The sequence below is a fragment of the Stegastes partitus genome, unplaced genomic scaffold (assembly GCF_000690725.1).
Source record: "Stegastes partitus isolate 25-593 unplaced genomic scaffold, Stegastes_partitus-1.0.2 Scaffold788, whole genome shotgun sequence".
NCBI lineage: Eukaryota > Metazoa > Chordata > Actinopteri > Pomacentridae > Stegastes > Stegastes partitus.
The window spans coordinates 190,336-211,920 of record NW_007578519.1 but is presented as its reverse complement, the minus strand read 5'-3'; the positions used below and the strand labels follow the sequence as shown (position 1 = coordinate 211,920).

Sequence of the window (21,585 nt, the reverse complement as noted above, 5' to 3'; positions counted from 1 at the left end):
ATTTACAAGAATAGTTGTTCCTTAGAGCAGGTTTCACTAAAGATGGGACCTGCTCATGGTCCTCGTATGTTAAACATATTGGTAGAAGAACAGGGAGCACATTCATGAGGACATTCACTGTAGTTTGTTTTTTATCTGCAGGTATGTTTAGTTTATTACACATTTTATGACTTTCTCATTTTAATATGATATTTTGATTGATATTGTAAAATGTTTGCTGCAGATTTGTGGGGAAGAAGTTTGTTTTCCAGAAAATGTTGACAAAAGTCTGCCAGCATTTGCTCAGAGCGGAAAACTTCCAACAACAGAAGTTTGCCACGAGTGGAAAATATGTTCACTAGTGGTTCACCAGCACAGTCCTAAAGTTCTAGTTACCATTTGGCAACAACATTAGAGGCAAAAATGTTTAGTTTATCTTTGTCATTTCTGGTTGTTCAGTAACTAGACAGTTAACTTTCACCAATGTGTAAATTAGGACTCGCAGCCAAAATATGTGCATCGTTGGTTAAATGGCGATTTTGAACTGGTCGTAGGTGTGACACTGAGCATGAATCATTTTCTCAGTGCTCGCTGTGATCGGACCCTGTGACGTGCACATAGCGAATAGATTGGACTGTTTATGATAGGGTTCCATAAAGTTATCCACAAGTCCAAGTTTGCCACAAATCTAATCTGATCTTGATGCAAATCTGCAGCAACGTTTCCAAAGCTCACCTACAACTGTCTGCTAGAAACCTAACATTCTAAAACCAGGACAGCTAGAAGCTAGACGGTCAGTGTGAACCTGCAGCACCAGCACCGGCTCCTTGTGTCACTCCGGTAGGAACTCAAACTTCACCTGGTCCGTACACCAGTACCAGCCTCCCACTATTGCGATCCCAAACAGCACCCCGGGCCAGGGCAGGTCCCCCGTGGTGGCGTCCCTCAGCAGGCTGAAGGCGTCCTGTCTGGGGTAGTAGCAGTGGGGGGAGATGTTGTAGCGCTGGGGGTGCAGGGAGGTGAAGTTACTCGGTATAGCAGAACTGTATTTGGCGAGCAGAGCACTGTAGCCTCCTACTTCTGCAAAGGCTGGAGGTGAGACGGAGACAGACAGAGATCCTCATCATTTAAAGGCAAACAAAACACAAACAACACAGACGTTCTGCTCGACCTCGGTGCTATCGACCATCCAGAGCTTCATTCTGACATTAAATTGACTCCTGTATTCCCTGAGTGTGAAACAGGACTCTTTTCTTGGGAAATAAATGCTTTGTGTTCATACTGTACTCAGCTCAACAGTCCAGACCTCCACTGTTGTCTCAGATCATCCTGAAGATGTGAGTCAGCTGCTGAGTCAGCACTAACTGTTCAATGCATCACCGGTTCAGGAGGGGAGGAGGTTCAGAAGGCCGCTTCCTCTCTCACGTTTATCTGTCTGCTTCCTTCTGGGACGTCGTTACACTCCCATATATATTAACCTTTGTATTAAAGAAATCGATAGGGTTGCTGGAGGTGTTCTTTGCTTGCTGTAGGTGCAGACTTTTGCACCTCTGCAGCGTCAGCGTACCGAACACCTCCGCAGTGACATTAATGGTTACAGACCCTGGTTAACCTGCTGCCTGTTGTGAAACTGCTGGGAGACACGAGCCTGGAGGGCTGAAGCCAAAAACACAAACTGTGTGTTACGTTGTGTAATTAGAATTAAATGCGACGCTGTAAAGTTTGTACTCACAGAAACCGGTGAGGACGAAGGCGCCAGCGATGATGACGAAGGTCTGGACTGTGTCAGTGTACATCAGAGCCGCCAGGCCACCTGGGAACACACACATCTGTAAATGCATGCAATAACAAACCAGTTCCTGAGAATCAAAAACAGTATTCCTGCAATGAAAAGTATTTTTCAACAGAATCGAGGCAGCAGAAGCTCTGATTCCCTGATTTTTGGTCCCTATTATAGGAAAAGCCCTAAAGTCACTGAAGCCTCACTTCATTTAGTCACTGCATATTCTCAGTCATCAGGTCATGGTAGTTCTCAGTGCTTCAGTAGAAAACCAATGAACTTCTCAGTTCTTGAAGATGTTTCACTTCTCATTAAAGAGGATTCCTCAGTTCTAGCTGACTGGTGGGGACTTTCATGTCTTTATTCTCACCTCCAAATCCCACGGCTCCTGCCCCGTTCATGCCCCAACACCCACGGTACTCAAAGTATCAGGGGACGTATACAACAACACTTATCGCGTACCTATGACACAGTCTTGAGATGCCTCCCCAGTTAGTTTCACAGCCATTCACACCTTCGGTCATGCAAAATTTAGGTCAATAACGGGCCATGACCCATGTGTTTGGAGGTGAGAATAAGTACCAAAGACCAAATACCAAAAGTCCAGTTGCCATCTACCAAAGCACTTTCAGTTCCCAAAATGTTTTTCTTTAAATCTTCTTTGTAGTTTCCACCATCTCAGCCTAGATTTACTGCATACATACACAAAGAAACACACATTTGCAAACACACCCGTAACGGTGTACAGAGCTGTTATCAACAGGAGCGCGATGACGGCCACGTAGATGTTCCACCCCAACGCCTGCTGGATAAACACAGCTCCGGAAAACATATCCACCTGGAGAGACACGGAGAGGGAATGAAGACACAAATACACACAATATATACAGTTTTTCTGACTGTGCGTGCTCTCACTGGGTGACTCACTGATATCTTGGTGAAAATGTACAGGAACAGTGAGATAACAGACAGGTAGAGGCTGATTCTGGTCCCTCCAAACCTCTTCTTCAGGTACTGTGGCATCGTGATCACCTAACACAACACATCGTCTCATCTCATTGGTGAAAGAGTTCTGAATCTTACAGCTGACTGGAAGGATCATGCAGTCTGAACTTCTTACCCCCGCTGTGAGGTAGACCGGTACAAACAGCCAGCCCAGCAGCAGCACGATGAACAGAGCCTGACAGATCACACCGACAACACACAGCAGCACAGGACACATTTAGACACCAGACCAGCAGTAGCTTTGGATTATTGTATTGTATGAAGAGCTCTGGTGCAGAGTTGAGATGTCAGAACACAAAGGGACCTACGTTCCACTCAAACCCTCCTACAGCGATGCCGCTGGCTGCCCCGGTGCCGGCCAGACCCACAAAGTGACCACTGCCGATGTTGCTGGCAAACAGAGACGCACCAACCTGCAAAAAGAGCACAATGAAAACGCATCAACGCCTATCACAGGGGCGCAGACACAATGAGACCAACAGAAATACACAAAAGAGAGAAATCAGTAAAACATATTGTCCCACAAAAAGTCTGGGTCCTGCACCAACCTGCAAAACGTGTTACAAGTGATACAGCAGCTTTATGGGAAGCAGCCACAACATCTGGCTGCTCATTAGGAATGAAAGGATGCAAACAGTTGGATCATTTGGATTTATTTCACAAGAACCAATTAACTTTAAGCCCCTTGACTATTTTCTTAAATTTCTACCTGAAAAACCATCCCTGGGCCCAAAGGATGAGAAAAATTTGGGAGAACTTTGAAATACAAAAAAGTCACCTTGTGATCACTGGACCGGAGTGAGATCAGAATAACTCAGGCAAAATTATTCATCAATACATCATGAAAACTGTAAATTAAAGAGTCTTACAAAAGTGATGCTAGTGGAATATTAAACATTTAAACTCAGTAGGAAAATTTGTACCAAATCTGACGCCACTGAAATGAACCATAACCAACGCTACATCCATTTCAGTCACAGTAGATGAGGCAGCGTCTTCAGTGAATGTGCCGCACAATAAATGGCTTTTTACCAGAGATACAGTCTGGTCCTGGTCCAGCAACCTGAAGCATGGATCGGGTTAAAGGGTCAATAGTAAGGTGCTGATATCAGCACTCAAACAGGCATTACTTGGAGTAATGATTCTTCCATTAAAGGTGCAATGTGTACGATTTAGTGACATCTAGTGGTGAGGTTGCAGATTGAAGCCAACTCCATCACTCCTCTCTTTGCGTATAGAGAACCTGTAGTGGACGTATTTCAACATAAATATGTCAGAGTCCGTCTCTACAGTCAGAGTTTGGTTCATCAGTTCTGGGCTACTGTAGAAGAAATTATCTCAGTGGAAGAAGACCGAGTCTCTGTGTAGATATAAAGAATAAAGAAAACAATCAAGACATTATAGACTAATGAAAACATAATTATGAGGACTATATTCCATTTCTACTGATGGATCCCCTTAAATCTTACACATGTGCTTTAAAACATTCCCTAACATGCTACTAGGGTACCTGAAGGGAAATAAAATTGTCTACAGTTTAACAGACTTCTGTCTGTCTATGGGACAGTGTTTTCTCACAGCGCTGCAGTGAAGGAATAATAACAAGCAGAGGGGGTTGTACTAAAGATGCTGTAAGTTTGGAACATATGCACTTTTTGAATATGGATGGCTGAACCTAACATCAGTTTTAATAATAAAAAAAGTTTAAAAAATCAGTTTTGAAATGTGGAGTGTGGCGTTTGACCCCAGTTACTTACATTTTAAAGAGCCCCTACTATGTGCATATCAGGTTTTACATTTTGATTTTTTGGTGTCAACTATAATATGTTTACATGCTTTAATGATCAAAAAAACCTTTTTCTTTCTCATACTGCACATTGCTGCAGCCTCTCTTCTCACTCTCTGTCTGAAACGCTGCTGTCTCTTTAAAGACCCCTGCTGAAAAGTCAAGTCTGCTCCGATTGGCTTGACAAAAGCGAGGTAATGTTGGTTATGTATTGTAACCCCAGATCTATGCATATAGGCAGAGCGACGTATCACTAGCAGTTCATTTTTTGTGTGAGGGTCAAACGAACCGCCAGGCAGGCGTTATGCAAATACTTTACATGATGATGTCTGTGTAACACAAGAAAAGCCTGGACAGGTGAGGAGCAGAGTTTCCTGTTTGTGTGGCCTTGTTAAGTTTGTACATCTTCTAAAGCTATGATGTACCAAAGGAAAGGGGAAAATTCGCATTAGATCAGCTGTTAAATAATGTCTGAAATAAACTGGGAGAATGATCACGACAAGCAACAGCATTCATTGAACACATGCCAGTTGTTTTGACACAAAAAAAAGTGTGAACCTGTCCTTTACATGACACCTGTCACTGGAAGGTTAAAGCAGGCTGATTCTGCATGTTTTAACCCAAACCGAGCCTTGTGATGGACTGTGACCTGTCCAGGCTGTTGCCCAAGTCAGCCGGGAGCTTCCTGCTGCATCCCTCTACAGGTCAGACAGTGTACAGCTGGTGGATAGCTATCAGCGGATGGACGTTACATTTAGAAGTGAACTTGTCAGCTCCAGTGTAGGAATGTGGCAGCGCTTTGTCTGAATGAACTCTGACATACAATATCGGTAGCATTTCTGCAGCTTCCTGTCATTTCCTGCCAACAAACTGCTTGTACTGTACATTTATTGGTCTCGCTCTCCTCTGAACTCACCGGCCACCAGGTCATGGTGCGTCCCGCCAGGAAATATCCTCCAACTGTCCCACGGTTGGTCCGAAACATGGACTGGAACACAGAGAAGTTCTGTCACTGTCAAATACAACGTTACATCCCTCTACTTGAACATGATAGCGGTTTAATGTATAAATCTCATTCAGCCCTCATCTCCTGATAATTACAGACCCTCTCGGGGGCACTTACCCAAATGCCAACACTTATAACCACGATGAAATATCCAACAATGATGGCGATGTCTGCTGGATTTTTGATGGTCACCTTGTCAGATGAGAGACCCTCCATGGCTCCACTCACACCTGAACACACGTAGTCCAACCTGGAGCTTGATTTAATGAGCCGTCTGTACGAGTCTATCTGCAGCTTTTATTTTAATAAGGCTACGTACTATTTGCACCTTCACCTGCCAAAAAAAACACCTATCAACGCGAGTGAAAGCTGAGCAGCACTGGGCAGCAGAGCCGAGGAGGTCGTTTAAACTGGAACTTTGGCCCACAGTGACAATGGGCAGATTCAGCACTTTATTTGTTAGAGTAATTATTAACACCGAGCCGTGAAAAACAACATTTTAGTCAGGATTTATACCAGTTTACATGCAGAACTGTTGACTAATCTATTTATTGAACATAAGTACCGAGAGTTAAAAGAAGTTTCACCAAAATATTAATGAAGGAAGAACAAAAAACTAATATAGAAACAGAAAATAGCAGTCAGGATTAATAATAAAGAGAAAAGTGATGCAGGAACTCAAAGAGGCACACAAACAATTAATTCACAACATGGGTCTGACATGTGGAGCGATGGATGGTATCAGAGCGCACCAAGATCAGCCTCCTAACGGCAATAATGTAGAAGCTCGAGGCCCGGATCCTGAAAAAGAGGAGCGTAAACCTGATAAGACTCCAACAAAAAACCAAAAGGCCTCTCCCGACCACCACCGAACAATCAGATGCCCTTATTTACCATCACAAGTGGGACTCATAGAGGCTGAGCTAACAGATGATCAGGGGAAGATAGATCAGCTGAGGACAGAAATGGTGCGGTATGTGAGGGAGGAAAAAGAACGAATGTTGGAACTTAAAGAACAGGTAACAGCAAGTGTTGCTGCGTTGCAGAAAGAGCAGGACACAGAGGAGGAATTGAGTCGCCAGGAAAACAGAGTTGAAAGTAGTGAGAGAAGAAGTGACAGTGGTAACAGTAAGTCCGATAGCAAAGCAGGGAGGTCAGCAGGTAGCTTAACCTCAGCATCAGCGAGACAAGAACAGAAAATGGATGAATTTAGTGTAAGAACGAAACATGAGCAGAGAGAATATGGTGGTACTAGAGCAGGTTTAGGTGACAGGCCAGAACGGGATGAAGAAGAGGATGAGTATGAGTGTAGACATTTACATGGAGCAACATTTACAGGGACATTGGAGGCATTCCCAGAGGATCTACCTCATCCAGACACCACCAGGAGAACATGTCATCTGAGGGACAGAACGATCCTGAAGCCGCCTGAACGATATAATGCAAACAAATCAAAACCTAACTGTGACCCCTATACCGGAGAAAAGGGCGGTAACCAGATGCCCTTACTGCATCACCTATCAGCCATGTATAGCATTACATACACGTAGAGGCGTGAGACTCACAGTTAGGGTCTGAGCACTACAGTGACCCTATTGTAACCCTTGTGATAATTTTTGAAATGCGATTTTAAGGGACCTAAACATGCACGAAAATTCACCAAAATCACCACACACACATCAGGACTGGCGAAAATGTTGATATTTTCAGGGAGTTGGACATGTCAAGGGCTGCAGGGTGGCGCAGTTGGTTAGCACTGTTGCCTCGCAGCAAGAAGGTCGCCGGTTCGCGGAGGCACCGGAATCTTTCTGCGTGGAGTCTCCATGTTCTCCCCGTGCAGCGTGGGTTCTCTCCGGGTTCTCCGACTTCCTCCCACAGTCCAGAAACATGCTGAGGTTAATTGGTGATTGTAAATTGTCCGTAGGTGTGAATGTGAGTGTGCTTGGTTGTCTGTCTCTAAGTGTAGCCCTGTGATAGACTGGTTACCTGTCCAGGTGAACCTGCCTTCACCCTGAGTCAGCTGGGATAGACTCCAGCCCCCCATGACCCTAGTGAGGATTAAGGTGTAGAGATGATGCATGGATGGACGTTTTATAGTGTTATTTGATTAATACCCATCACACTGCAAAAACACTCGATCTGACCATTGATGAGCCCGTGTTAAAAGTTCTCACTGTATAAAATAAAAAACAAATAAAGTCACAATGAAAACACAAGTAAGCAAATAGTCCTTTAATCATTTCATAGCACTGCTTTCATCCATTTGCCTTTCAGTTCACAAAAGTCATTAGGTTGTACAAATGAGGGCAGCTTGGCTTCTCTGAATGGTCGCACAGCGTGTAGGTGTGGACGTGTGTGAGGAGCTCGTGTTGAACAGAGTTACGCCTCGGCATAGAAAACATGCATGCGTACACAATCACACACTTTTCACGTGTCATACAAGCTGTAAGCACACCGAGGAAAAGGAAAGCAGGTCGTCTGACATTTCTGGGTGAAAATTCAGAGCATGTTGTGGGAACTAAAACAGACAGTGTGGTGTTAAGATTTCTGGAAACACAAACTGAAGCTCACAACAACAACAAAAGAAAAGAAAAAAGAAACTCCTCTACTGAGTGTTTGACTACCTGGTGCTGAGTTACAGCACCGTACTGACGTGTATCTGCTACTAGTCCTATTAGTTCGTTTTGGTCGGCCACACACTTTGGTTTCTTACAATATGGGGTTGGTTTCACAGAGATGGACTTGGATCTAATTTATAGTCTGACTTTAGTTAAACATCTGAACTTTTCTGTTTATCTTAAAGCTGCAGCGTCAACGTTTTCAACCTCACACGGGGAGTCCTCAGCTTAACCCACTTCGACTTTGTAAAGCCTGAATACGGACAAGAGGAGGTGGGGAAGTCTAGTTTCCTCTACCAGCTCAAAGGCTTCTCTGGAAATCTGGCCCAGAACCATGCTGCCTACCTCAGCTTTACGTGGGACTATTTCCCAAACAAACACGGCAGACCGAACAACCGCTCGGATTCCAACCAAATCTAACAGCAACAAGAACATTTCACTGAGACAATTCTGCACAGAGTGGACCACTGCACTCTTTAAAAACTTGCCTTGTTGCTCGCTGCAGAATATTATCCGCAAACCCTGAATTCTGAGCCACGTCTTCTTTGTGCCTCCGAGTGTTACCAAGGAAACACAGTTCTAAGTCAGCCTGAGGGTCGGGGGTTGACTTTCTCAGCTTAAAATAAGTCGGTCATTATCTTTTTTTAAACCGTCTTGTAACTTGCATCTTAGAGCAAATGCTGGTCTCTAAAATGTGTCCGCGAAGTCGACCCCAGACGCTTGAAACCGTAAACAGAGACGGTTACGGTCGCCGTACAACAAAAAACTCCTACGCTGGGGTTTCACACCATAATTAATGAAAGCCTCTCGGTCCACCGCGATGCTACGTCGTCCCTGTCGCTGTATCTGGAGCAACAGTGGTAACACATCAACACCATTCACCATGAAAACTAAACTGGTTAACGGACGCGGGCTGAAAGAAGGAGATCCTGGAGTTCTGTTTGATTTTACATAATTAGTCACACAAATCAAAGTGAGCAGTGTACCGTCTATTCTGTATTTGAAGAAAAACAAAGAGCACAGTGTCTTTAATCTGGGGGGTTTCTACGCCTTCTGCCTGTGGTGTTAAATATCTGCTGTTAGATGGGAAATTCCACTGTTCTGCTCTTGAAGGAGACAGTCGCTGTAACACGATGACCTGGAAAGATGGGAGGATGGTCTGACTGGGAAAAAATAGGAAATGCACTTTTGATTGGATCGGTGGATAAACTGGTGGAAAACAGTGAAAGGCAGAGACGACCCTGAACTGGAGTCCACTGGGAAAGAGCATCACTCTGAATTATTACTGGCCTGGTTTCCAAGTTGCAGCTAAACAACTTGTTTCTGGGGAGATGTATAGTTTAGAGAACGTCCTGGCACCCAAAACAACAAAACCCTTTAAAATACATTTCAATAAATAATGTGCAATGTCAGTGTGAGTGAACGATCCTCAACCTCCACGCCGAGTACATTCAGGTTCCTGTGGGCTGAGACGGCGGCCCACCTGGCCTGGAGGTTCAGGAAGGATGCTGGGTAGAGTCTAGACACAAGGATACTGTCGGTCGTATTCCCAGACGGCTGCACAACACCTTCATACGCTTATTGCTGGAATTACACAGTAAGATGGAGCTAAAACTAGAAAGCAGATTCCAGGAGGACAGTTTTTCACTGCAAATCCCATTTGATGGTGGGATTTCTTTTTTTTTTTTTTTCTACTTAAAAGCACACATTCTCTTCCTGTGTGGGTTCATATTATCTATAACTCATATCTGCACATTTCTTCTGCTGCGATGCGTCCACTTGTTTCAGACACAATGAACGTAAAGACTCTGAAACTGAATAAATGAGCCACTGGTTGACTGTTTGGAAGGTTTTCTCCAGGTCCCAGTACAATTTGCTTTAAATCAGGAGCCAATGACAGAACTGGATGTTTAGCTTTGTGCTCAAACGGTTGAAACCATCCTTCTGTTTACGACGTCCAACTCGCCTCCTTAAAGAAATACTTCACTCAGTTTCTCAAGCTGTTATCAATTCCTCACTTCCCCCTCGTCAAATGTCTGAATATCTTCAACCAGTTATAGTTCAAGTACCTCTGAATGAGTCCACTCTGGACCCATTCATTTTTAATAACTTCTGCATTTTATCTCAGCCCTCCTCTCTTGGCCGGGGTCTTGGAAAAAACCACCGCTGAGCAAATCGTTGACTCCACAGCACGAACGGCAGCGGGCTCAGTGCAGGGTTTTCAAAGGTTTAAATTATAATAAAAAGGCTTCAGCCAGCACTAAAGGAAACTCACCAGCGCCAAATCACGAGAATTGACATTTTTCAACCCGTTTTGATCACTGGGGTTCAATTTACTCGAGCATAATTTACATTTTTGCCATCAAATAGTCAGAAAGTGCACAGATTCCAGTCAAAGAAAGCATCACAGACTCTCTCCCTGTAGCGTGTGCAGAGTAATCACGCTAACTCCTACAGGCCCGTTCTGAGCCAGGAAAAACCCTGCCTTCATAAACGTCAGTGACAAAGCTCCTCTTAGTACGAAAGTAAGTTCTTCTGCCAGCTGCTGTTTGTGGAAAACTAACAATCTATTCCACTGCTTTCACATCTTGCTGCAGCTTTAAATGCAGGTGGCCACGTGATTTCAAATGAGTTGAAACATCAGGTAAAACTCCCGAGTTGGTTTGTTCCTGTGTTTTTAATATTGAATTGTAAGTGGCCTGTTGACTCGTCCCAGTGCTCGTACAGAGTGCCACTTACAGCGTCTCGAGGCTTGGGCTGTGCTCTTCAAGTTAGTCTGACTCACCGGATGTAGACTTGGAGAGTAAACCTACCATTTCACACAGGATGCTCTTCCCTCGTTAATATCTGCATGTTACTGTTTTCAAAAACAACAACAACCTTCGAGCAGCAACCTTCAAGCTAAAAATGTTTTCCCAAGTACTGGAATAAGTCGTGCAATAAGCCAAGTCTGCATGTTTTATGAAGGGAATTAACCATTTTTATTGAAGTTCTTGCATCCCTGCATGCAGTTGTTATGCTAAAAGAGCTCCCTGTCACTATTTTGCAGAAGTCACTGCAGCTCCTTCCCCCTCCCAAAATGACTCAGACTGGTTTAAAGAAGCACCAACAGGCTGCAGCACTCTTCCCCCCTTTAGCAGAATGATCATGAGGTGCAGCCAGACCATTCTCCAGCACTGACACGCTGCTACGTGAGACTATTGCTGTCCAATCCTTTACTAGCATCACTTTTATACTTTCCATTTTTATGCAGATGACACCCAGACCTAGTTCTCACTTCACTACAACAAAACACAAAACTACCCCACAGATGTAAAAGACTTTCTTCAGCTAAACTCACACAAATCAGCATTCGTTATCACGAGTCCAGACGCTGCCACCGAGCACGTCTCCCCCCGTTTAGGCTCCCTGTTCTCTGGCATTAAAACCCAGAGCAGGACTTTAGGTGTTATCTTTAACAAAAACCTTCATTTTCACCACCAGGTCCAGTCTATTGTTCATACTTGCTTTATGCACCTTTGAAACATGTCAAAAGTTAGCTCATTTCTATCCACAGAGCACTGGGAAACCACACATCCTGGTTACTGTAAGTCGCCGTCTTATACAATACCATCCATCAAACCTCTACCGGTGCAGACTCCTGCAGCAGGACTGCTCACTGATACTAATAAAAGAATTCACATAGCACCTGCTTAGCATCCCTTCACATGTTGCCTTTATGTTCTGGAATTGACTGTAAGTTTGTACAGATAAACATCAAGGCAGCATCTCCATCATCGTCCCTTTTAACGCTGACTGCAGCCTTAGATCCAGAGGTCCATTCGGTATTTTTCATGCAATTATTTCTGATTTTGCGCACATCTCTGTAAAAATGTCTTTGTTTCTTGAAAGGTGCTCTATAAATAAAGTTATTAACACAAGGAAAAACTGTCTACAAGCAAGTGGGTTTATGATATGTTTCCTCAAGTTTATTTGTGTAGCCCTTTCTGGCAGTGTCGAAGGGCTCCACCGGCCCGCGTCAGACAAAACACAAAGTTTATGCAAATTAAGTGGAACAAAGCATTGTCAGAAATGTGCCGGTATCCTTGTGTCTGAACTAGACGCTGACGAGAAATTCACAGCATTGAAGTGATTTCCAAACTGCCATAAAAATATTACATCAGCAGCAAGCTGAACATAACATGAGACTTTTAAGAAAACTACTCAAAGGCCCTTTTCTCTCTCAAAGGACTTCACTGTTCTGACGTATAGTGAATTAGGTTACATTCAGGTGCACGTTGCCTGACTTTTAACCAACTTCTGGTTCCGCTTCATCTCCATCTGCATGACTGTCAATGATGATACGCTTCATACCATCCAGTCCATCATAGGCCTGCTCTGCGGCTGCACTCAGGCTGTATAAAATAGTGTTTTCCTTGTGACTCGGTTTCACACACCAAAATTTCAAGAGGTCAACAAGGAGCTAGTTCGGCCTGGAGCTCATCTCTGTGACACACGATCGGCTGCCTCTCCAGGCACACTGATCCCTAGTCGGGCTAGTCAGAGGGCTTCTTGCAGTTTTCTTTGGCTAGTCTCAGTCTGGACAGGATGTGTTTCTTAGGAAATTTCAGAGTGGTGCACCCGAACTGGCTCACCCCTCCAGTGTCTCCAGGGAGTTTTTCCCGTCTCTGGACCCAGCTGCGCCAGCCGGGTTTCCAACAGTACACACTGTCATAGAACCGCGAGCCGTTTTCCCCGCCCAACACATAAATCCTCCTTTTCCACCTGGCCACACCCCCGGCTGCAATCCGCCGTGGCAACCCGGGGAAAACAACGGGGCTCGGGGCTCGGTCGCTTCCGCCACCTGCACCCCCTCGCTGCTCTGCGCTGACCATCACGCCTCCCCCCGTCACCTCCCTCTCTACACCCGACCCCCTGCCCTCTCTAAAGAACAGCACACGACCGGTAGCATCTAAAGTCTCCAGGTTGGTGTAGTTCCCATCCAGGAACTTTGTAGTATCCCTCATGTATCCCCCGATGGCGCAGACTCCCCCTCGCACCGCTACTCCTCCAGCGAGGCAGGTGGCACCAGAGTCCAGCGCCACACGAGTCCAGCAGTCTGTTAGGGTGTGATAAATAAGCACACCCGAGTGGACAACAGCCCGGTTCTGTTCAAGCGTGGTTCCACCCAGAAGGTAAAGTCGTCCACGTAGTGCCGCACAGGCGAAGGCGCGCAGCGGGAGCGGCAGCCGAGGCCCGGGGCCCCACTGAAGCGTTGTCAGCTCCAGGGCCTCGCTGGAGTCCAGCAGGGCTGAGCGGTTGCTGCCACCCAAAGCATAGAGTGACTCCCCACAGCCCAGCAGACCAAGCATAGCCCGAGGCTGGACCATCGAAGGCCGCTCTATCCAGCGGTCCAACACAGCATCGTATTCATGCACAGCTGCAGAGACAGAACCTGTCCGCAGGATCCCACCAGCTACAAACAGCCTGTCACCCACAGCCGTGCAGCCGGGACTCACAAGTGAACCCAGTGCTGCTAACTTCTCCCACTTCCCTGTCCGAGGATCAAAGCAGTCCACGGTGTAGTCTCTGGCAGCTAAATTCTCATCTTCTCGAGGTGTCAAATCCACGCAGACTATCTTCTTCTCAAACATTCCCTCGCGTGGTCTCAGGGGCCCGCCGAGGCCTTCTCCTGCCGCAGCAGGCCCCAGCTCCTGGCTCAGCCTTCGGCTCTCCTCCTGGGACAGCAGCCCTGGACGCAGGTGGTGAAGCAGTGCAGGCATGTGGGCGTAGCGGTCCAAGGGCTGGTGCTCTGCCCAGCGGCGCGCTGCATCGTAGACCTCCGCCTCAGAGTCCACTCCCAGTCGGTCGGAGCTCAGGAGGCTGCCTAAGGTACCGTGGTCCAGCAGCAGGAAATCCTTCTGCCGGGCCACCCGGGGAAAGTGCTGGGCTACTAGCCGCAGGGAGGCACGCAGCAGAAGCTGGTCATGGTGAGAGCGAGCCAGTGAATACATCCCCAGACAGTTATCCACTGAGAGGTGCTCAAATAGAAACCTGGAACGATTAGAGAGGAGAGAGATGACAGAGGAGGAGAGAGGCAGCAGAGAGAGAAGGACAAAAAAGAAATGAAACAGGAGGGCTTAATATCCAAAAGGCAGAAGCTGGCTTGTTTACTCAAAGCTAATGTCGAAGCAAAACCATCACCACCTGAAGCCGAAAGTTTACCTGGAGCACAAGTCTTGGAGGGGCATGACCTGAAGCCGGTTGGCAGCTACAAACAGATCCTCGGCTGTGTCCAGAGAGAGCCCTGCTTCCCCGGTGTACACGAACTGGATCACGGTCTCCATCACAGACGGTGTCACTTCCTCCAGTCGGATCTCAGTGAGGCGGGACTCCACCAGAGGGCTGGTGAACATGGCCCGGAAGTACGGACTCACGGCGGCCAAAAGGACTCTGAGGAGAGAGAAGGTTGGAAGGACGATGAAGATGTTCATTCGTACCACATGCAGACGATAGTTTTGCATTTTACAGCTTTCTAAAAGGACTGAGCTGACCAGTAACATGCCAGATTACATCTACTAGTGAATCCAACAAAACAAAACCCTTCATAAATGGCTGCTCTTTCCAGTGTGTGTGTCTATAAAGTGAGACGCTGCCTTGTCCGGTGAGTCAGTCTCACCTGTGGCACATGAACTTCTTTCCCTCAACGAGCAGAGTAACATCACACAGCTGCTGAGCATCCAGGAGCTGCTTCAGCCCTAAAAATCACAGGAGAAAGAGGTGGGAGGAATAAAAGCGAGGGACAACAAAGAGGTAGAGGAAGGCCAACCTTGTCGTTTTTCTGCCTCACCATGTGTGATGTAGTCCCCCAGCGGGGTGGTGCTGTCGTCGGGGAAGTCCTCCTCTTCAGAGTCGCTGTCCGACAGAGGCTCCCCTCCTCCCCCGTCCCCGTCCTGCCATGGCTGGGGACGCCAGGTGACTGTGCCCCCCCGCACAGCGTTCATCTGGGTTCACATACACAAACATATGCATCATGCACTTAAAGTGAGCAAACACACAACAGGTTCCACACATTAACCTTTATGCATGCAAGGCCTGCTTTCATAAACAGAGGCTTAGGACACATAGGACCCACACAAGACCTGTGAAAATCCCTGATCCAGACACTATACCTGTATATTAGTGTTGTACAGTGTAATTACAGCTTTGTGTGTCTGTGGCCTGCTCTGGTGTCCAGGTGTGGTCCTATTTCACCACAGGGTAACTCTCCATAAAGGCTGCCTACATTAAATGACACAGCACACTGTTGCTGTAGCATGTGGATGTGTTTTTTGTTTTTTGTTTTAGCTTTCCTTACCTTTGCTCTTCTTCTCGTTTCCACCGTGAAAGCTGGTTGGGTCTCACTTCGAGCAGGAATCGGTGAGACCGTGTGGAGCAGGCTAGCTGTGTCCGAGTACCCCGTTTATTCTCCGTGAACCTGGAAGCATCTGGTTGTCTCGGGGCTCCGGGCTCAGCTGAAAGGCTCGTCCCGGCCTGTGGTGAAGCCGCGTCAGGCTACTCGCTGCTCATCCAGCCCGGTGCTCACCATCACCACTCCTGGCGGACCGAACTAGCCTAACGGGGGAGCACTGCTCCCGGACAAACGCGTCTCGTCGTAACACACATCGGTCCGCCGCGGCATTGTGCACACACGTCCAGCTCGGTGCTGAGCCGGTGCGGCAGAGTTTTTGAAGCCCACGGGACTGAAAGCAGGACTGAGTTGAGCTTCAGTCGGCCGCACTTGTCATGTCTGAACCGGATTACCGCAACGGTAAACCTCCGCCGCTCTGATTGGCTGACCTTTGACTCGTGACGACTGTTTGTTGGTTTTCCGCCGTTGGAAAAATGTAAATATTAACGTCTGCTTCTTCGACGTTATGTCACCTCCGTCTCGTTAAACACCCAACGCGTTAAAATAAAGTTAAAACCGTGCTTTCTAACCGTTTTGTTTTCATTCACAGTCGTTTAAATAATAATTTCCGCATTCGTGTTGCATTCAAGGAGACAATGGACGTTTTGAAGCCAGAAGTAGAGCTCCCTCTGCTCACAAGCAGCCAAAACAGAAAAGAAGAGAGAATAAGAAAACATTATATTCATGTATTATTTAAGCATTAATCCAAATACCGTGAAGCGCAAGTAGAGCTGACCAAAAGCCTACAATGAGTGCAGTAGCGATATTTCCTACACGCCTGAACGCGACATCCCCTAGCAGACAAACATGGCGGCCTGCATGGGCATGGCTGGCAGAGTTGGAGGCATTGCTCTGGCTGCGTTAAAGCCGGTAACCAGGCAGTGTTCGAGGCAGAGGACACGCGTGTTCGTCCAGCAGCGGCTTTCACACGGAGCCCGGAGCAGTTTGTACGAACACGTCCGTGAAGGCTACAGCGACAAGCCGGAGCTGGACATGAGATGGGTGTGCGAGGAGACCGACAAAGTCATCGCTAATGTGGAGAACAGGAAAGGAGACCTGACCGGGGACGATGTCAGGAAGATTGTAAGCGCTCATCAGTCCTCTGTGCTGCATTATAAAGCAATGACATTTATCATCCATACCATTAACATTAGCTGTGGTTTGTGTCTCATTAACAAATCCTATCCATATGTGCAGAAAACTCAGATTTAAGTAGGTGTGCACAATATTAAGGGACGTGCACATGACTTGCAGTGAATAAACAAACATTTAGGTATATTAGCTTTACATTTGTTTCTGGTTTATTAGGTGCAATGCTGGCATAGACCTCAAACACTGAATGGCCATTGAATAAACAAACTTTTTTGAAGATGCATTTATTCAAGAAATTGCATATGAATATCAAAACAAATAAACAGAACATAAATTTATGCAAGACACAAGAAATCACGTTTAAATTCCCCTGCTCCCTTGCAGTCACCACCAAAGTGGCACTAATTAATCTGAGGGTGTCTGACTGCTCGCTGGGATTCATCTGATTCCTCTTGTCCTCATGTCATCTGACAGCTCAAACATTTATATGTTGACCATAGAAGCACCCTGTGTGTAAATACAATGACTTCTCTTATTTATCACATTTCAGGCAGTCTTTTGTGATGTAAATATTGCAATGCCAATGAAACTATGACACATTTAAGGTGAGCACGAAGGAACTTTCCCACTTCAGCAGATTAATCTTAAAGCAGTCTTCTACTGGCCGTATGATGACTGGTGTTGAAACTTTGAAGTGAAGTAAAAAGTAAAACACATTTTTGTTGTGGTGATGGGATCTTTATTTCCTAAAAGTGTGACTGTCTTTAGCAGCAGGTCACTGTTACAGCAACATGAGCTTCTAAATGTCGTTCAGACACAAATATCTTCATCAAGTAACCACACATAAATGAAGAAACAATGAAAAATACTTTATTTATCCCAGAAGGGAAATTCAATAAAAACTAAATTAAAAAAAACAAATAAATAAAACAATAAACTTAGTAGTCTTACTGACTGACTTGGAAATTTGCCTTGTTTCAAATTATAATAGATTTTATAATGTAGTTTAAATATTTAATATAAACATCATATGAATAGAGGAAATTAATAAGACCCAGTAGGTTCACATGCATGTGGAGTTTGACTCCGTAGACTCATTATGTTTATCTTGATTCAAAATAAAAGGACAGGTTGCTGCTTTTCTAAAAGAAATGACTAAAAGTTGAGTTTAAATTTACTTTTGTTCACTTGAATTCTTCAGTTTCACGCCGACTGTGCTTGCTGTTCACTTCATCAAACTGACTGTGTTTGTGTTGTAGGTTTGTGTGTGGCAGCAGCTCCAGGCGGTGAGGACAGAAATCTCTGAGCTGGAGGAGGAGAAGAGACGCATCAGCGAGACAGTCAGAGCACTAGTGGTGAGTAGAGCTTATTATCGGTCATCATTGTTATGGATTCAATCTACATCAAACTGTCTCTCAGAATTAACACATTCGTCTGAAACCTCCATTTTCGCTGCAGTTTGACATTTTGTGTCGTCACAAGTTGTGAATATATGAAGCTACAGCTACATAAATGGTCTTTTCCTCACAGAGCAAGAAGGACAAGAAAGCCCTCGCCAATGTAAGTTCGGCTTCACAACCTCTTATCTTTTATTACTTCTTTTCTTTCTATTCTTTTATCTTCATTCAATCTTGGCGTCCTTACTGCCTCGTCTCTGCCCTGATCTGTAATAAATCACACTTGGGCCCACATCTGAGTCCTTGTTGTTCATCCTGCAGGTTCCAGAATACAGCCAGAGTCTGCAGAAGGGCCGAGACATCCGCAACAGACTCATTCATCTCTACTCCAGAGAGACAGAGCTGGACCAGGAGCACTACGTCCGGGCGCTCAGGCTGCCCAACACCTCGCACCCTGATGTGGTGAGGATTTACTGCGCGCTCACACTTTGTCCTGACAAGCTCGGGGGCGATCTGCTGTGAAGGTTACGTTTCTCTTTCCTTTTTCAGCCAGTTGGAGATGAAAGCCAGGCGAGGGTGGTGGAGCTCGTTGGCCAGAAACCAGGTAATTGATGTGGTGAGACGTGTGGATGAATAAACTTTACATGCTTGACTCCTATAGCTTTTAAAACACTAAGATTATTAAATGTGTCCTGTAGAGTTTGACTTTAAGCCCAGAGGCCACGTGGAGCTGGGGGAGAAGCTGGGGCTCATCAGGCAGAGGTGAGGACAAGTCTGCTGTTATTAAACATCTGCTCCACTTGCTGTTCTGTCTGTGCATTGCAATATTTAGTCTCATGTAGGCTATCCACACTGATTTAATCTTTACGTTTCCTCCGCTGCAGGCATCTGGCTCACGTCTCAGGCCACAGGTCCTACTATCTGAGGGGAGCAGGGGCCAGACTTCAAATCGCACTCCAGAACTTCGCCTTCGACACAGTGCAGCGACGAGTACGCATGTTTTATCTAAAATGATTGAACTTGATCTCTCAAAAGTGAAAAAAAAAATCTATTATTTTCTTGAGATGTAGACGAGCCAGTCTTGAGTTTTCCTTCCGACTCCTGCAGGGCTTCATTCCCATGGTTGTGCCTGACATGCTGAAGGCGGCGGTGTTTGTGAGTAACAGAACTCTGTGCTACAATAGCAGAGTGTTATTTAATGAAAAAAAGTGGGATTTGAATGCTCAGAAATTGCATTAAACCACGATACTCTGTGACATAAACAAAGTGTTGGTTAGATGTGTTGTTACGTGTTCATTTTAAGTGGTGTAACTGGGTGCAGCGACGCAGTCTCACACTTTGTCTCATTGTCGTCTCTTTTCTTGTCCACTTCCAGGAGGGTTGTGGGATGCAGCCCAATGCCCATCGCTCTCAGGTCTACTCACTGGACCCGGCACGTTTCCCAGACCTCAACCTGGCTGGGACTGGAGAAGTCGGGGTGGCGGGTAAAGCTCCATTCTGCATCACTGTAATACAGTCGTGAACAAAAGCTTACATACACTAAAGACCATGTGGCAGTGTTGAGTTTCCAGTGACTCCATTAATTCAGAATATTCTCAGATCACTGAGACACGTGAATCTTTGTCATACACAAAAGAAGAATCTTGCATTTTAGTTCTTTCATAAATTTATTATAGGTCTTCTAGAAATATGACAAAATCTGCTGGCTAAAAAAATAAACACAGCAACTTGATTTATCAGTTTTGGTGACGTAGAACGTTGTGTTGATCAAATTTTTTTAGTGGCATCTTAACTTCTCGTGATTGTGATTAACTACAGCTGCTGACTCCTCTCAGCAAATTTAAATTGGGCCCATTTGATGCACGCAATAGACGGTTTGGTCATATTTCCACAAGACCTACAATAAATCTATGAAAGAACTAAAATGCATGATGGTTTTTTGTGACAACAGAAAAAATCGGAGTTATCGGAGTCATTGGAAACTCAAGATGTACATGGTGGGGATTTAAACTTTAGTTTGCTGCTATAAAAACAAGGAGTGAGCAACAGGTAGTAATGGTCTATGGTTGCTTTTTGTAGGTGTTAAATGGTGTCAGACTCAACAGAACACTTATTCCACCCACGGCTTCAGGGAGCATCATGCAGAAACCAACAGCTGTAATTCAACCTATCTATAGTTCAGTTTCTTAACAGCAGCATTAGCTGTCGTAGTTCCTCTTCAGCCCTTTTCAGGCTTATGATATGAAACATTCGTGGCTTCGTCATTCTGTTAAACCTGATGGCCTTCAGATGTAGGTCATTTTTTTAAACATGCAAGCACACATAACACATAACCGCCACAGTATTGGAGAGAGCACACGTGATATTTGCAAGATTGAGCAGTAAATCGAGTCAGGTTTAATGTATAATAATGCACTGATCCAAAATCACTTTACAGTGCATATTAATGAACGTACAATCTCAATAGTTTACACAAGGTTGCAGGAAATATGCCGGATTTAGCACCAGGCTAATTTCCATCCGTTGTCCCACACATAAAAGAAAAACATACAGCTGAAATCCTATTCAGGCTTTGTGACAAAAGATTTAACGGCAGCTTATAAACTGACTCAGCTGAAGAGAAACTGTACACATTTCCATTTGCTATTACATCCTGATTGATCTGTTACTGTCTCCGCCTTCATCGCAGCATAAAAGTATATTTATCATAGGCTGTGTAAGAATATATTTAGTATTATAATAATAATGTATCTGTGTTATACAGTCTATGATATTTATGGACGTTCCAGTTTGTAATAGATGTAAAATCGTAGGCCAAAGTAAACAAGAAAGACGTTTATTTATCCAAGCAGACTGTGTGTTTTGTGCTTTCTGTGATGCTTTCGGACCCGTTTTGGTGCCAGACTCGCTTCACACACCTCCAAGTTTATTGTGTTCCTGTGCGTGCCCATCTGTCGGCGTTCAGCTCAGACTTGTGTCGTGCTGGAGTGATAGAGAGGCGTTAGCAGGTCCGACCCAGTGAGACGGTGGCTGTGACTTCTGTGGAAAAGTGAGCAGGGTGCTTATTCAGACAAATGGCGTCAGATTAAAGGAATGTGTCTGATAAGAACACAAGTGTTTTACATCGATCTAAACAACATCAGCCGGTCAGGGTTGGTTCTGTCCTACGCTTTGTATAAAATGGAATCATCTATTTGTGTCTCTCTTCCTCAGGGTACTTCATGGATCACGCAGTAAACTGGAAGGACCTGCCCGTCAGGTTAGAAGCACCTCTCGCTCCTAGTTTGCTGCAGGTTGAGCGTTGTTTTGGAGTAACTGCAACTGACACGAGCTGTCGTCTGTCACTGCAGGACGGTGTGCAGCAGCACCTGCTACAGAGCGGAGACGGACACAGGCAGGGAGACATGGGGACTCTACAGGGTTCATCACTTCAACAAGGTCAGAACGACGCACAGACGGGAGGTTTCAGTCGGATCCATGTGTCCATTTTTTA

General features: G+C 45.4%; 3 protein-coding genes across 3 annotated transcripts in view; 1 reads left to right on the top strand and 2 right to left on the bottom strand.

Annotated features, from left to right (window-relative positions):
* Nucleotides 1–5,772, bottom strand: part of slc5a2 (solute carrier family 5 member 2) — a 10,131-nt gene extending 4,359 nt beyond the window's left edge. Inside the window, exons 1-8 of the mRNA XM_008292159.1 lie at nt 5,674–5,772; nt 5,467–5,538; nt 3,073–3,177; nt 2,880–2,939; nt 2,687–2,791; nt 2,492–2,597; nt 1,712–1,792; nt 839–1,068 (exon numbers count right to left, since the gene is read on the bottom strand). Coding sequence (XP_008290381.1) covers nt 839–1,068; nt 1,712–1,792; nt 2,492–2,597; nt 2,687–2,791; nt 2,880–2,939; nt 3,073–3,177; nt 5,467–5,538; nt 5,674–5,772 — 858 coding nt within the window. The remainder of the gene's footprint in view (nt 1–838; nt 1,069–1,711; nt 1,793–2,491; nt 2,598–2,686; nt 2,792–2,879; nt 2,940–3,072; nt 3,178–5,466; nt 5,539–5,673) is intronic.
* Nucleotides 5,773–7,773: 2,001 nt separating this feature from the next.
* Nucleotides 7,774–15,778, bottom strand: LOC103364876 (kelch-like protein 17). The gene is made up of 5 exons (XM_008292158.1): nt 15,511–15,778; nt 15,004–15,157; nt 14,833–14,911; nt 14,379–14,606; nt 7,774–14,207 (listed from the first exon to the last, which is right to left on the bottom strand). The coding sequence occupies exons 2-5, from the start codon at nt 15,155–15,157 to the stop codon at nt 12,710–12,712; spliced, it is 1,959 nt and encodes a 652-aa protein (XP_008290380.1). The 5' UTR covers nt 15,511–15,778; the 3' UTR covers nt 7,774–12,709.
* Nucleotides 15,779–16,410: 632 nt separating this feature from the next.
* The window catches only part of sars2 (seryl-tRNA synthetase 2, mitochondrial), a 10,084-nt gene continuing 4,909 nt past the window's right edge, over nt 16,411–21,585 (top strand). The window contains exons 1-11 of the mRNA XM_008292168.1: nt 16,411–16,686; nt 17,955–18,050; nt 18,226–18,255; nt 18,414–18,554; nt 18,642–18,696; nt 18,791–18,854; nt 18,977–19,082; nt 19,200–19,247; nt 19,468–19,576; nt 21,306–21,351; nt 21,443–21,571. Coding sequence (XP_008290390.1) covers nt 16,411–16,686; nt 17,955–18,050; nt 18,226–18,255; nt 18,414–18,554; nt 18,642–18,696; nt 18,791–18,854; nt 18,977–19,082; nt 19,200–19,247; nt 19,468–19,576; nt 21,306–21,351; nt 21,443–21,571 — 1,100 coding nt within the window. The remainder of the gene's footprint in view (nt 16,687–17,954; nt 18,051–18,225; nt 18,256–18,413; nt 18,555–18,641; nt 18,697–18,790; nt 18,855–18,976; nt 19,083–19,199; nt 19,248–19,467; nt 19,577–21,305; nt 21,352–21,442; nt 21,572–21,585) is intronic.